Here is a 15,345-nt window from a genome sequence, read left to right on the forward strand (position 1 = left end):
TATTCTATGTCCCAACCAGAGAAGTTGACGTTTGTTGATTTGTTCAAGCAGGAGAGTTTCTCCTACAGCACCATATAACAAGTCATTGTGAATATGTTCACTTGTTCAGTCTATAAAATTTTGAAAATTCTTCTTAATGATTGTGCGTGGAATGTGTTAATGGTGTTTTGAAGTTTTAATGTTGGCTTCTATGTAGCTATACACACCGAAAATGACGTCATGTGAAGCCCGAAGATTTAATCCTAGCGTGGGAGGCACAATGCAATCTGTCACGTCATCAATGCTTTTTTGTTCCTTTACATTTCAGGGGAGCAGAGGTCCCCCCGGTCGAGACGGGAATAAGGGGACAAAAGGGGAACCAGCAGTGGTTTCAGATGACATCAAGGGACAAAAAGGGGAAATGGGATTTCCAGGGGGGCAAGGCCCACCGGGAATACCAGGATTGTCTGGGCTGGATGGCCGTGATGGTCGAAGAGGGGAAAGGGGCGAAAAGGTGAGATTAGCAGAGTTGCTGAAATGACAATTTCACCAATGATTTGCATCAGTTGGTTTTTATCAAAAATATTCGAACCTTATCTAAGCACTGTAACGTTATCGAGTGTAGCATACTCAACCCGTGGGTGCCACTTGACTTTATATGTTAGTGATACAAGCAAGCGAACTTCCTAAAAACTTCTAAACTTCATGCGCGTAGATACACAATATGCGTTATATTCTGAGTACTGAAAAGTTTGGGTGTTCATCAGGACAATTATCGTTTCTAGCACTAGTTGCAACGTTCATCTGATGAAATTGAAAGTAAAATTATCAACAAACAACGTCAATGAAGCAATAAACCATCTTGTTTGTTGTTAATTTTACTTTCAATTTCATCAGATGAACGTTGCAACTAGTGCTAGAAACGGTGCGTTATATATTCAATCACCATCTCCACTTGAAGCACAACACGCATCAACATGGGTCGACTGCCTACACGAGTCGCGGTTTTTAACTAGCTCTCCCTGTATAGCCGAATTGAATTCGCTCCATGCCTGGATGTTGTCATGCCATCGTCTTGGCGGTCTGCATCGTTTTTTTTTCTGTTGACCTTACCTTCCATGCAGATTTTGCTGACTCTCTATTTTGATCTTTCAGTATGGCCAAATAGTTTTAAAATTTTTGATTTTATTGTTGCTGCAATCGGGTGTAGCTTCGTTATGGTCAATAGGTTTTCTATATTCATGTGGTCAAGTAGCTTTTTGTTGGTCATGCTTCGTATGATGTGATTTTGGAAAGTAGGCCTAGTGAATTTTTCATTGTTGTGGCGGTCTAATTTACACATTCTAGAGTCTAGACTATATCACGAGTGGTACAACGTGCCTAAGTTTTGAAAATTTTTGATTTTAGTTTGGTTGGGAGTCTATTGGAGGGATCTTTTTATTCATTTTAAATACTGTCCAGTCTAGACCGATTCAATATTGTACTGCAGTTTCCCCATCGTTGGTCGAGGATAGTTTGTAGCCAATGTTAATTATAGGTATGAGGTTTATCGTTTGATACTTCTAAAGTGTATTATATGCTTAGTAACCCTCCAATTTTAGGGTGAAAGAGGGTTTGCTGGGCTACCAGGCATGCCCGGCCTTCCAGGGTTTGATGGACCAAAAGGGAGAGTTGGCCGCCCGGGCCGGGATGCATTTGGAACTCCTGGTCCTGTTGGGTTTAAAGGTGAAAAAGGAGATGAAGGATCCCTAGGCCCAAGAGGATTCCCCGGTCAAAAAGGTAAAAGTTATAAAAGCTTTTAAGCATGATAGGCAACTGACTAACTGTATTTTGTCATGTACGGGAGGTTACTATAGTCTCATTCCATCTCACACCATATTTCCTGCACCATGTTGTATTAGTTTGATATCTATCTTTCCTTTCAGTTGGCAATTGTAAACTTCTCTATATTTTTTTATGACACTTCAGGAATGCAAGGGGAAAGAATCGTTGGGGATGCCCCGAAAGGGGAGCAGGGCGACATTGGGTTTCCAGGGGAACGTGGAAGACCGGGAGAAAAAGGTAGTCGTGGATTTCCTGGGGACCTTGGACAGGAAGGACCCCCTGGAAACAACGGGTTACCAGGAGAAACTGGCGAACCAGGGTTGCCAGGTCCGGAAGGGGTCAAAGGTATTATATGTTTTCTTACACTAATGTATCAAGAAAAACGTTTTAAATAAAATTTTATTTTTCTACATGAAGAATTACCAATAAAATAAGCGATTAAATTTTGAAAATTTATTTTTCCTGCAATTTCGTATAACATTTTTTAGAAGAAAATGAACTTCTACACTGCACAAGACGCACCTCGCCTAGTTTGCGACGTCTTTGAGTCTGCTAAATAAATCTAAACGACTTCAATGTAAAACTGTTCACAGAAAGACTGCTATTTCAGATATAAGTATGCAACAACCACGTAAATGGACTTACAGTATATTAATCTTGTAACTTCTCTTCAGGACTTCCTGGGCCTCCAGGTGAGCCTGGTTTAGATGGGATGTCTGGGTTGGAGGGCAGGAGAGGCCAACCCGGAAGGGATGGGGAGAATGGTGCGGATGGTCTTCCAGGAGAACCCGGGGAGTCACTTGAAGGCCCTCAAGGCCCAGCAGGGGTTCCCGGCTTGCCAGGATTTGTTGGCCCTCCGGGAACTCAAGGAGTAGACGGATTTCCTGGCCTAGAGGGTCGCTCGGGCCCACGTGGCCTTCCTGGACTAAACGGAGATGTAGGACTGCCAGGAGAACCAGGCCAAGATGGACCACAAGGTAAGACTCCTTGAAAGATAATGACAGGAAACCAGCACTTGTCTTACGTACTTCACTCAGAAACACCGGTGTGCAGCATTCATAGGTTGGGATAACTGAATCCCGTGGAGATTGAAAGAAATAGTTGATAAACAATATTGCCCCTGGTTTTCTTTATCTCGAATGGCATTCCAAAACATTTATTGCTATTATTGCCTGGCAACGAACTGATGATAATGTGCAAGTTGGAATGAAAAGCATCAAGCTGAATTTGTTCCCAAGTCCTTCCTGCGCTTTCTTGAACATTTCTCTATATTTTCAGGTGAAAAGGGTGAAAGCGCCTTCATCGGTCGACAAGGCCCATCTGGCCCTCCTGGACCTAGAGGATTTTCGGGAAATAAAGGTGTAGAAGGACCTAAAGGAGAGCTTGGCCCACCAGGCCCTCCTGCTTCTGGTTCATTTAAAGGAGAAAAGGGGCAGAAAGGGCTCCGTGGCCTCTCAGGTACATCTTGTTTGCTTGTTAAAAAAGTACATCTATAGTGCAAGTGTAAGGACTGTCTATCAATTATATTGAACAGTTTGTATTAGTTGTTGTTTTGAGCCTAGAATAAAGCGCAACCATTTTCGTGATTATAAAAAAATGGTTAGAGGCTTGGAAGGAGCATTTAAAGCAAAATTCTCACTCAGCTTAGCCCTATTTAGGGAATTGGAAATTGTACAATCCAAACCCAACTACTTCATGTCTTTTCAGGCCCAGCCGGAGAAAGCGGAGAACAGGGATTTACGGGTTTTGATGGCAACCCTGGAAAACCGGGTGTTCCTGGAGAACCGGGTAAAAAGGGGGAAAGGGGAAGAGCAGGTAAGTTTGTGTTTTCCATGGCAGTTACTGGTTTGTCAAAGCAATCGATACTAGTTCAAACGACAAAGGGTTTTGCAAACTATAAGTTTCCACTTCACTCCGCCTTAGCCTACTTGTGTCAATGTTACATACTTGTACACTCAACACTCACGTATCAGCAATACTTAACATCTTGTACATCTCGATTCTGCACACATCATGGTGTGAGAATGCATTTTGAAAATATGCTTTTTCTTTTTCTTAGGGCCTTTGGGTTATCCTGGGCCTTCTGGGCCGCAAGGACAACCTGGCCCCCTTGGGGAAAATGGGTTGCCGGGATTGAAAGGAGGAGATGGCGCCAATGGGGAACCAGGTGAGAGTATCTAAGTGACAGAGACATTACCATGGCAACGCGTGCGTGCTGCCTCATTTCATGATCACGATTCGCATAAAAGCAGAAAATATCATTAATTTGCTAAAATTTTATACCCCTCGGCGTGTGCGCTTGGTTGGCGCACTTCAAGAACAACCCTTCTCTCCGCGACATCGAGTGCACGATGTAATCTTCATCAACAATTCAAGATGAAGTTACCAAAGAATCTTTCACAATTTTTCAAAGAATTAATATTTTGATATTTAAGAATTGGATCTGTAATTTTTGCCATTGTGGCGTAACAAACGATGCTGCAAGTCATCGTTCAAATGATATCTTTGTGCATCACTATTCCAGGCAATCCTGGTCCTGAAGGTCCTGCCGGCATCAAAGGGGAAAAGGGGGTGATGAAACCAGGCGACCTCATTGACTTAAGAGGATACCCTGGAATTAAGGGTGAAATGGGGATGATTGGGGACCACGGTCCACCAGGTACGAATCAAAAGGAGTTGCGTGTGGGGGAGTGTCCAGGCCCGAAGGGGCGCAAAGAGGCAATGTTGAACACGCAGGCCTAACATATTTATAAACGTATTTAATTAAGTGCAAAACCTTTGCCAGTGTTAAAGCTTCTACTTTGCAAATGATGTTTTCGAATGAATTATCAAATACTTTGCTCATACGGTCGCCATGGACCGTCATAGTCAGTTGTGTCATGGATTGCTCAGTGCTCAGTCGTTTATAAAGTTTTTATTTTGCAAAGTCGGTGCAACTTCAGTAGCAAGATTGTCATCTATAAGTTTATAGCAAACCAAGCAACGCACATTCATGAACACGAGCTGCATGGATTTGTCTCCTTTAAAACATGATGTCGGCTGACCGGCCGAGTCATAAGAGCGCCTTTACAACGCTCACAAGGGTTCGATATCGCTCCTGAGGACGCGGTTGTGTCTCGGTAAGACACATAATGGCATGCTAAACTAATGGAAGCAGTTGACCCGATGGTTCAATGTCTCTTGCCTGCTTCCAGGTGCACAGCATTGTAGAGTTTGCAATGCGCTGTATGATGTCACAATGAGCGCACAATAAACTGGTTGTGACTTAACTTCCTCATATTACTTCACAGGTGAGAATGGGGCCAATGGGCCACCAGGGGTTAAAGGAGATAGTGGCCCTTCAGGTGAGCCTGGCCCAAGAGGCCTCGGTGGGGCTCCTGGAAGAGAAGGTTTCCCAGGACCGCCAGGAAGAAGAGGAGAGAAAGGAGATCGAGGATCAGACGGATTTGACGGACTAGATGGAGTTCCTGGAGCTCCGGGACTGCCAGGAGCGCCAGGATCAAGAGGGTTGGCAGGACCCTTGGGAATGAAAGGTGCAGTTGTGGTGTGAAACACATAACACGAATCATACAGTGCTGGTTCTACCTCCCACCAAAGGATTGGTTGGGATCCGGAATCGAACCACATATAACCCGATCCTTCTGTGATTCATGTAATCTTTAAGAGATGGAATATAAATTCCCAAGTAACATTTCGATCGCTCGATGCGTGATCTTCAACAGGTTGATCCTGCTTGATCAACTGTGACCTCATATTAACTTTCTCTTTTTTATTCGGTCATTTGTTTTTATTAATAATTCCGGCTCGGTTTTGTAGTGTGCGTGAAGTTAAAATATTTTGTTTTGACGTCGTTTTTGTCGATATATGTCATTCCATTTATAATCATCTTTTCGAGAGTAAACGCATTGGAAATTTAACTGCTTTCATGTAACTAAAGTCACTTCCATACGAAACCATTGTGGAAGAACGAATCAGTGAAACGAACAGTGGTCGAGTTTGTCTTGTTTGAGTACAGTGATGGGAGGAGAACAGTGATGGGAGGAGAACAGTGATGGGAGGAGAACAGATTTGATCTTGACTCATCACATCTATTTCTCACTTAGTCTCCTAATTTGTGTCTGTTTTTATCTATCGCTGGATTTGTGAAAACTCTCGGTTGCAAAAACGTTTTCCAAGATTGCCTATGAAGTACAGGTGTTGCCAACCTATACCTTTTTGTAGTCGTCTCCATCTACTGGCCTGTCCCATGTTATAAACTTTTGGCGGTTTACATAAACTTTCGAAAGTGCACAAAATACCAAAATTTCTTTTTAACAGATAAAAAGTATCTTCCAACAATGCTTTCTCAGTCCAAAGATACAAAATGCTTCTGTGCGTTTCAAAACTTTAATAATACATACACAATACATATCATAACTGCAGACAATGGCACGCCATTTCGGCCTCCTCACATGTATATCGTTTGTCATGTATTAAAGCTGCAGTGCTTTTCTTCTGACTCACTTCAGGATCTTATCGTCAGAATAAGGTTAACCATCATGGCCTTTAGGGTTAATACCTCACCACACTTAACGTAACTTTTTTTGATGACAAGCTTCTCAAGAAAGTCCGAAGAAAAATCCTGCAGCTTCAAGCAATGACAAATCTTCCTCTCACCAGATTCAAGTTCTGCACCACAAATCAACTTTTTAATACTAACTCCCAAGTGGAAAGAAACAAACCAAATGTCTTCCTCCAGGTGACATGGGAGAGCCTGGACTGCCGGGTCGAAATGGGGTCGATGGGAAGGATGGAAATGACGGAAATCCTGGAAAGAGGGGCCCAAGTGGGAACCCAGGCCCCAATGGGTCCCCGGGTCCTAATGGGATGACAGGGAGGAAAGGAGAGCCAGGAAACTCTGGAATTCCTGGACCCCAAGGTGAATCTTTTTACTGTATTTGCGAAAGCAAACATTATTTTGATTAAATTGTCAACAAATAAAATAGATGCTTTAATGTTACTGCTAGTTTTCTGCTTGTCACCGTGATTTGTCTCTTGGTCTGTGATCAATTATTTTATGTATTTATTTATTTGGTTCAGACCAGAAGATAGAGGTCCATAGAAACACGCCAGCACACACATACAAATAAAATAATTGAAAATCAAACAACAAGCATTGAACGGTTATAATGTTGTAAATACATTGAACGAGCGAAACACTCAGAGGTCATTAACGCTTTGATATAGGAGTTGGAAGAGCTGCAACACCGATTTACAAAGCTAGCAATGCTCTTCGTTAGCAGGGCATAAAAAGTGTTCACGTTGTGGTTTACTTGGATGTGACTAATGCTGCAAATTTTTGGCAATTTGAACAGAATTCTGAACGAGTTGTTATATGCAACTTTCAGACGATTAATAGCTGATATTGAATAATTACACCAAAGGGGAGAAGCATAAAATGCAGAACAGTAGGTGCGAAGAAGCACATTTTTTACAAGAATGCTACATTTGTTGAATTTATATCTGAGCATGTTTGCTATGCAGTATGAAGATCTGGTTTGCCTTGCAATGTCATCATTATCACACAAGTTATTGGTAAGAATAACACCAAGGTATTTAACTCTTTCTACAAAAGAAACGCTTTCTTTGCCAAGAGATGAATCTGTCATTGCATTCATTCAAGACTAAAAAAGGCAGTTGGCGATGAAATCCTTGTAGGCTCAACGCGGAAGCAACACGCAGATCAATTTTTTGTACTTCGTTCGGTTCCGCGCAGACTTCAATGTTCGCGTTTGGTCGCTTTTGCCTTTTTAAGACCCCTGCAATGTTATGGCAAGTTATACATTTCGCTTTGCTTTGATCGCGAGTGCCTCTTGTGTTTAATCACTATCAGTGCCCAGAACAGAGATTTTTTTGTGTTGAAACTTGAAACTCACTCCAAGTTGTGGTTGTTGTCTTGACAATGTCCCTTCCTCATGGTTCAACCACCTGGAAGCGAAGCGCAAACATCAATCGACGTTGCTTCACCTCCCACCCTGTGCAGTTGAGCTACTCATTTGAGGACAACTTTAGCCAGTGCTACCTACTGGTCGTAGTAGGTTACAGAAGCCATTTCAACTGTAGCCAGGAACTTCACACTGTCATCTTCGGTGACCGGGTCTGCGTCACTAGTTCAAATCCTCACCTGCGCAAACCTGTTAGGATCAAGTTCCATCAAGCTTCAGCCCCGTCAGAAACATTTTCAAACAATATTCCCAAAACATAGAATGTGTTTTTTTTTAACTGAAACTACTAAAATTTAATGTTCCATTTAATTAATGTTTTATTTTTTTTATTAAAAAAAAAAATGTTTTATTGCGCTTGTGCAAACTAATGGTAGTCATAATTACAGGTGCCCCTGGTGACAAGGGTGAACAAGGTGATGCTGGCCTTCCTGGGCGAGTTGGCCCCGCGGGAGAACCTGGTGAGATTGGATTTGATGGGCCCAAGGGGGAAAGAGGTTGGTAGGACGTTCATCTGTTGCCTCTGACTTGTTCGTCTCCACAAAACTTGCTTTTGGTGACATCGTTGCTCAACAACCGGAACGTAAATTTTTAGGGAAATAAAATAAATTGTTTTCCAGGCGAAGTTGGGGTACCAGGTTTGAGCGGCTTGAATGGGGTTGTTGGCCAGAAGGGAGAAAAGGGAAGGCCCGGCCGATCTAACAAACCTGGGCCCGATGGCATCTCAGGGCCTCAAGGTATGTTTTGCTGTGCATAGCCCGACAGTAAGTGTTGGACTGAACTTACCACGTTCTTTTCAAATCAGCGCTGACTTTGATGGTGAATGTTGTTTGTCTTTAATTTTAATCAATTATTTTGACATTGTAAGATATGCAGCACGTTTAACAAGGTGCTTTGTGGTTTGCATCTTTAAAGACGCTAAGCAGAGCTGGATCTTATGATTCCTACTTTGATAACACAAATGCATTGTCGAACAAACACACAATGACGTTTGCACACTGTGAAGCTAGTGGTTCCAATTTGTTCAAAAATCTTACGCTTTTTGTGTTATTTTCAATTAATTTTACGTTGGCGCACATTATTCCTCACTCGCACAGGAATGAAGGGTGAGGTTGGAGAGCAAGGCCTCCAAGGACGTCCCGGGGAACAGGGATTCCAAGGAATGCAAGGGATTCCAGGTTTGATATTGATAAACATTTATCTTTTTGTTTCATTGATGTGTTCAGTAATATCCATTTTGGGTTCATCATCAGTGAACATCATCAGTCGACGTGAATATGAGGTCAATGTTCAGTGTTCCATCGCGACTATGCATTTTTTGGAGACTATAAAGTTTAGCTCACTATGACATCACAAAACAATCATGGTGAGAATTCCAAAAGATTTTACTGAATTGTTTAAATTCATTGCTTCTTTTAGGTCCGATAGGATTTATGGGTCCACCAGGACTACCCGGAAAAACTGGGTTGCCGGGATACCCGGGACCACGTGGTGTTCCAGGACCGAGAGGGAAGACAGGAGAGCCTGGAATGCTGGGTAAGGTTAGGTTTTCCATAACCTTGTTAGAAGTGGAAGGCCGAACTAAGCAAACGTCAGAACATAAAGCATTAAAATTTAAAGATTAAACTTCAATGTGGAGATTTTTAAGGATTCCTCAAACTTTAAATTTAAAAATGCCGAAGTGGCCAAACCAGTTGCGCTCGATGCGTAGGCGGAATTCCTATTTAATTTTGGAAACTTTCTACTTCAGGAAAACCTGGTTTGAATGGAGAACAAGGCTACGAGGGTCGTACAGGGCCAGTGGGGAGCAAAGGTGCCCCGGGTCTTCCAGGGCCTAATGGCATCAATGGGTTGCCTGGGTCTCAAGGAGAATTTGGGACCCCAGGAAGGGATGGAGCCCCTGGCCCAAAAGGTGAATATGAGGTTTTCATGGCATTGTGCGTGTTGTTGAGTTTCTTGAGTAATTTCTTGCTTAAAACTTTTATCCACCTTTCCATCACTTCTTGAAAACATTACAACAAAACTCACAAAGCATCTCCTGTTCATGGAAGTTGTTTCGAAGAGGCGTCTGTTGGCTTGTAGCTGTCAGTGCTCTCTTGTAGCTTTTCACTCCGCCACACACAAAGAATCCTACCTACGTTTGTTAGTTGAAAGTTGGCTGACATGGTACATTGAATCAACGTCATTATGAAATTGGTTTTATAACTGTGCTGCGTTCAACAGGTTCTAAGGGTGAGCAAGGTCTACTGGGCATTCCTGGACAGGAGGGGCCGATTGGGCTGCCTGGCCTCAATGGTCCTCCTGGCAAGCCTGGCTATCCTGGGATGACAGGGGAGAGGGGTGAAAAGGGAATGCCGGGAGTTTCCATCGAACCAACTGACCTGATACCTGGCCCAGAAGGTGATATTGGCCCTCAAGGGCCATCTGGAGTAAAGGGTCAAAAGGGGCGTGCAGGATTACCTGGGCCGATTGGATTTAAGGTAAGTTTGTTTAGAAAAAGCCAATTAAGCGATGGTCTTTGTAGTAAAGGCTAGCATTCTAATATAAGCAACTACTTTGAAAATGTTTTATAATCTCAACTGCAATAGAATTAGTTCGCACCTTATTTTGCTTTGAAATGTTGCTGGTGCGTTGTAATAACGCAGTCTTGGTTGTAGATTGTAAAAAACTGTTTTGTCTTTCCGAAGAGTTGACCTTCCAAAAATTAAATTGAATGTTTGTAATTGCCACTAGGGGGAGCAAGGAGCACGCGGCCTTGACGGGCGAGATGGTATTCCAGGAACACCAGGACAACCGGGGAATACCGGACCTCAGGGTTTCGATGGACCATCTGGAACTCCAGGTAATCATGTGGCAAAAATAATTATCTTAATCAAAATTGTTTCAACATTACAAAAAGTCAATATAGCTTGATTCCTTTTCTTGACCATGTTCTGCGTAGCCTATGTTACTGATCGTATCCTGGAAAGTTGGCCAATAAACCGTTCTCTTTGACCTGAATCAGTTATCAAGGACTTCCCGCTGTACGGGCCACAACATTGGTGTGGAAAGTCTAGTTCCCATTGGCGACGACACCAGGCAGTGGCTAACCGACTGGTGCCCTGATATATAGCGACATGACGACAGAAGATGATGAGTAAATTTGCTGCATTTGTTTTGGCAGAAAATTTTGGTTGACCGTTGGGACTTATTGAAGGAAACCAATTCTGATTTTATGTGAATGCTTTTGCATTTCAGGCCTTGACGGTCGCCCCGGTCAGACTGGCCTGCCTGGACCATCCGGTCATGTCCGACCAACGGGACAATTGATAGTCAAGCACAGCCAGACAGTGGATATCCCGGACTGTCCGGCTGGAATGAGGAAGCTTTGGGAGGGATATAGCTTGCTATACATCGAAGGGAGCGAGAAGGCGCACGGACAGGACTTAGGTGAGTTTGTGATGTCACTGAGAATGTCTTTAGACTTTCGATGCGTCGGGCAAAAGGATGTGGGTTTGACTCAACTACATCACAAACGCAACAGCTTCCCAACTTAAGAAGCACGAAAATTGTCTGAAAGGCTGTTTCCACTGGAGCCTACTTCTGCATTGCGTGAACGAATTGAAATTGCTTATCCAACTCAAAATTTCTTTTATGTTAATTGAATGTTAAATTTTGCAGCTTGTCTTTACGTTTGTGATCAAAGCTTGATATCACTTGGTTCCCAATCCGGAACATCTGCCACTTATCAGTAGTTGTTCCGGTACATGTTTAAGCCGCGGCGGTATTTTTGTCGATCGCATTTTCAGTTCTAAAATGTGTTAAATCAGTCACCTTTTGCTAAATCCAACAGCAGAGCACATTTCAAAATAAATTTCTGTAACAAATAATTTCTTGCAGGTCAAGCCGGTTCTTGTCTCCGGATGTTTAATTCCATGCCGTTCCTTTATTGCAACACTAACGGAGTGTGTAAGTACGCAGGGAGGAATGACAAGTCGTATTGGCTTTCCACCACCGCTCCCATCCCAATGATGCCTGTTAGTGTCCAGATGGTACGTGATATGATGCTGTTTTTAGTTTAACATCTTTGCTTTAGTCGATGCATGTTTTGCTTCAACGCTAAATAAGTCTCTTTTAAAACCGTCTCAACTGTCCGTCTCCGTCTTTTAAAACCGTCCCAACAGTGAATAATGAAATGGCAACATTAAGCAGCGTTGGTTCAAGTCCCAGGGTGTGCGCTTGATCCACATTTTATGAACAGCGCTCTTATGCATGGAACCTAACGTATAAAATAATACAACACACCAACAGCAAACTTCACTCTGGCAACCTCGCTGATCGGGCCTGCGTCATTAGTGCAAATCTTTTAAAAACATACAAGACTGTTTTGATCAAGCTTCCAAAGAGACTTTCTCAATCCGAGAATAAAGATTCTCATAACCCATTCACTACTTGTAGATACGGTAATTAGAACTACTGACGCTAGGCCTACCATATTTTGATCGCCTAAAAAGAGGACACGTTTCGCCAGCAAGTAGAATTTTACGCTTGAAGAATCGTTTACATCATTTTAGATCATTACAGTATAGGCCTACGCAGCAAAAGTTACCGAAAAAAAAACAAGAAACAAATTGACTGAACGTTTAACTTATTTTTTTCTTATTTTTAGTGCTTCGTTAAGACAACAAATGGTTTTATATAATTAAGAGTGAGCAAAAAGTGAAAAAAAATACCTAAGTTTTGACAGTTTCAGTCAGACAGCCATGATCGCACAAATCTGCAAAATGTGACAAATCAGGCACGATCTCCAGGTAGCCAAGCCTTAATTTTTTCAACAAGGAATGGTCAGCCTTAACGAAATTGTTAAATTACTTGCAAGAAATATGATTAAAACAGTAAGCTGCACATAATCGTTAAGATGCTAAAAGCGGCGTGAACTAAAAATCTATCCCTTTTCTTGCAAAGTTGTAGGTCTATCCATGCCACAACTTCTTTTGCTGTAGGTTAGGTGTTATACACATTGCAGTTTTAGACATTCGTTTCGATTTGTTTCAAGTAACAAACGAACCAAACTGAGTTGGTAATCAACAACGTCTACAAGCGTTGTATCATTTAATCATTATAAAACGTAGCCTATGTAGGTAAAAGAATAATTTTTTGTAAAAGTGTGAGCAAATTGAGCATGGCCTTTATAATGTCGTTTAATATCTTAGAGTGAACCAGGCAATGAACGTTCAACAACAGTTCCATAAAATGCGCCAATTTCTTGTAGAGTTTAAAAATCAGCATGTTACATTGGTATACAAAATGTTTTGAAGACAAATAGCCTACAAGCCGTCGCTGAAACGTCATCAAGCAATATAATCCCGTTGAAAATATAAGCAAGAAAACCCAAACTGTCAAAAAAGAGGACATTTGAGCATTTTTTAGTGTCCTCGGAGGACAATTCATTTTTCTTGAAAAAAGAGGACAAATCCTCTTAAAAGAGGACGAATGGTAGCTCTAACTGACGCCGGCTCGGTTACTTCACTTGGTAGGCGGCTGCCAGTCAATTTCCACTCGTGTGTGTTGTCAGTGGCCACTCATACAAAATGATGAGCTCCGTGGTTAGTTACTTGCGTCCTCGTCGAGTTTTGAACATCTGTCACTGTTCAGTAACAATCGACATATTGTTGTTGTTCCAGTCGCGCGAACACATCAGCCGATGCGCGGTGTGCGAGTCCACTTCCATGGCGATGGCTGTCCACAGCCAGACGATGCAAATTCCCAATTGTCCAGATGGGTGGAGCAGTTTATGGTTAGGCTACAGCTTCGCCATGGTGAGTAACAATATCACACATTGAATGCCAACGGAGCAAAATAGTTGGAAATCTTGGTTAATCTATACTAATCAAAAAACAAAGGTCCCAAAACGCAGATACTAAACTCATGTTCAGCAAACGTTAAACATTCTTCATCTTCAGTGCTATCCAGAGGCTGTTAGCTCTTGTGGTGATGGGATCTTCATTTCTTGAATGTCAGTTCTTTCATTGGTTTGAAAGTGGAAAGTAGTACTCGGCATGCATCAAAGGAGTTTAATTTCAATTAATAGGCCCAGAAATTCTATTCTAGTTTTGAGACAAACTTCTGTTTTCTATAAAAAGTATCGCGATTGTTCTGGGGTTTCAACCAACTGCGAATGCACAATTAGAAGTTGTTTTTAAAAAAAATTGAATCATCTACTTTCAGCACACCGCAGCAGGGGCTGAGGGAGGCGGGCAGTCGTTATCCAGCCCCGGGTCCTGTCTTCAGGATTTCCGGGCCACCCCATTCATCGAGTGCAATGGCGCTAGAGGTCACTGTTTCTACTACAACAATCAATACAGCTTCTGGCTCTCAACGATCAAGGTCGAAGAACAGTTCCAAACGCCGCCGATGGAGACGTTAAAAGCGCGGAACCTCAGAGAAAGAGTCAGTCGCTGTCAGGTGTGCACCAGACTCGCCAACACGAATTTGTTCATTTAAGCGCACAACGCTTACACAGATGCACAATACGCCGATTGTCAAACAGCGCACTATTTGTGCAATTGATGACGAGTGTTTGACAATCGGCATCTCTTCAATCAGCGTCATCAATGCATCGCTTCGTTCGCCATTCAGTCAACTACATCTAAGTTGCTCCAGCAAGCAAGTTTTATTTGTAGACCGAGGAAGATATTTTACGCGGATTCGAAGCCTGTAGTCTAAGAAAATACCTCAGAAATATTATTGGGTGCCTTTGCTTAGTGTCGAAATTTAAACTGCTTGACCTGGTTTGTATTCAGCATCAAGGAATTTATTCGCTCCCTCTTTGAACTATCGTGCAAAGTGTTGCTGTTTTTGCCCGTGCTCTGTGACGAGGCATTTTATGTCACTTATACCAGAACGAAATATTTCAGTCAACACAATTGTGATGTTATATGTTGGCTGGCACCAATGCGCCTTTTTTTCATGTGTGTTCGTTAGACTTAGAATACTTTATCGATTCAGCATATTTAGTTTGGTGCTCTTGTGAGCACAATTGAATTGCGATATTGTGTGACTTATATTATGATGTCATAGAAAACCTACAACCCACGAAGGACAAGTAATATTTAAAACGACTTCACTGGCACAAAGTAGGCTGCCTAGAGATGCGACTCTCTAGAAATTGTTATTACGGCAAATCGCGTCTCTTGGTAGCTAGCAATACTTTTGCATCTCAATGTTCTGCAGCCATTGTTGAAAATTAAGTTCTTATTGTTCATATAATGTAAAGCCTTTGTGCCCGCACAAGAATTATTGTGACGTGACAAAATGCTTGTAACTTTGTAATCGCTTTACCTTGGGATATTAAAGTCGAAAGAAAAGGTTGCTAGCCTCATCTTTCCATGTCGCAAACCCCGCATATAGAATCGGGGTCCATTGATCCGTAAAATCCCCATTCAATATCACCCTTGAAAGTTAAAGTGTCAACACGACTTCCCAGACAGCAAATTCAGGCGTTTTTACAACGTCTGCAGACGTTGATTCAATGTAAAAACGACTGATTTGCTGCCTGGGATAAGATGCTGCTAAAACTTGC

General features: G+C 42.3%; 1 protein-coding gene across 1 annotated transcript in view; it reads left to right on the forward strand.

Annotated features, from left to right (window-relative positions):
• LOC145766965 (uncharacterized) overlaps window positions 1-15,126 on the forward strand; it is a 42,288-nt gene extending 27,162 nt beyond the window's left edge. Inside the window, exons 16-36 of the mRNA XM_082578686.1 lie at window positions 308-493; window positions 1,581-1,758; window positions 1,948-2,148; window positions 2,478-2,780; window positions 3,082-3,261; window positions 3,511-3,618; window positions 3,863-3,970; window positions 4,328-4,462; window positions 5,094-5,336; window positions 6,542-6,721; window positions 8,174-8,281; window positions 8,405-8,521; window positions 8,882-8,962; window positions 9,204-9,320; window positions 9,535-9,696; window positions 10,008-10,264; window positions 10,518-10,626; window positions 11,022-11,213; window positions 11,664-11,815; window positions 13,448-13,582; window positions 13,992-15,126. Of these exons, the coding sequence (XP_082434812.1) occupies window positions 308-493; window positions 1,581-1,758; window positions 1,948-2,148; window positions 2,478-2,780; window positions 3,082-3,261; window positions 3,511-3,618; window positions 3,863-3,970; window positions 4,328-4,462; window positions 5,094-5,336; window positions 6,542-6,721; window positions 8,174-8,281; window positions 8,405-8,521; window positions 8,882-8,962; window positions 9,204-9,320; window positions 9,535-9,696; window positions 10,008-10,264; window positions 10,518-10,626; window positions 11,022-11,213; window positions 11,664-11,815; window positions 13,448-13,582; window positions 13,992-14,267 (3,528 nt within the window). The 3' untranslated portion in view covers window positions 14,268-15,126. The remainder of the gene's footprint in view (window positions 1-307; window positions 494-1,580; window positions 1,759-1,947; window positions 2,149-2,477; window positions 2,781-3,081; window positions 3,262-3,510; window positions 3,619-3,862; window positions 3,971-4,327; window positions 4,463-5,093; window positions 5,337-6,541; window positions 6,722-8,173; window positions 8,282-8,404; window positions 8,522-8,881; window positions 8,963-9,203; window positions 9,321-9,534; window positions 9,697-10,007; window positions 10,265-10,517; window positions 10,627-11,021; window positions 11,214-11,663; window positions 11,816-13,447; window positions 13,583-13,991) is intronic.
• Window positions 15,127-15,345: the final 219 nt, after the last annotated feature.

The sequence above is a fragment of the Aplidium turbinatum genome, chromosome 3 (genome assembly GCF_918807975.1).
Source record: "Aplidium turbinatum chromosome 3, kaAplTurb1.1, whole genome shotgun sequence".
NCBI classification, from domain to species: domain Eukaryota; kingdom Metazoa; phylum Chordata; class Ascidiacea; order Aplousobranchia; family Polyclinidae; genus Aplidium; species Aplidium turbinatum.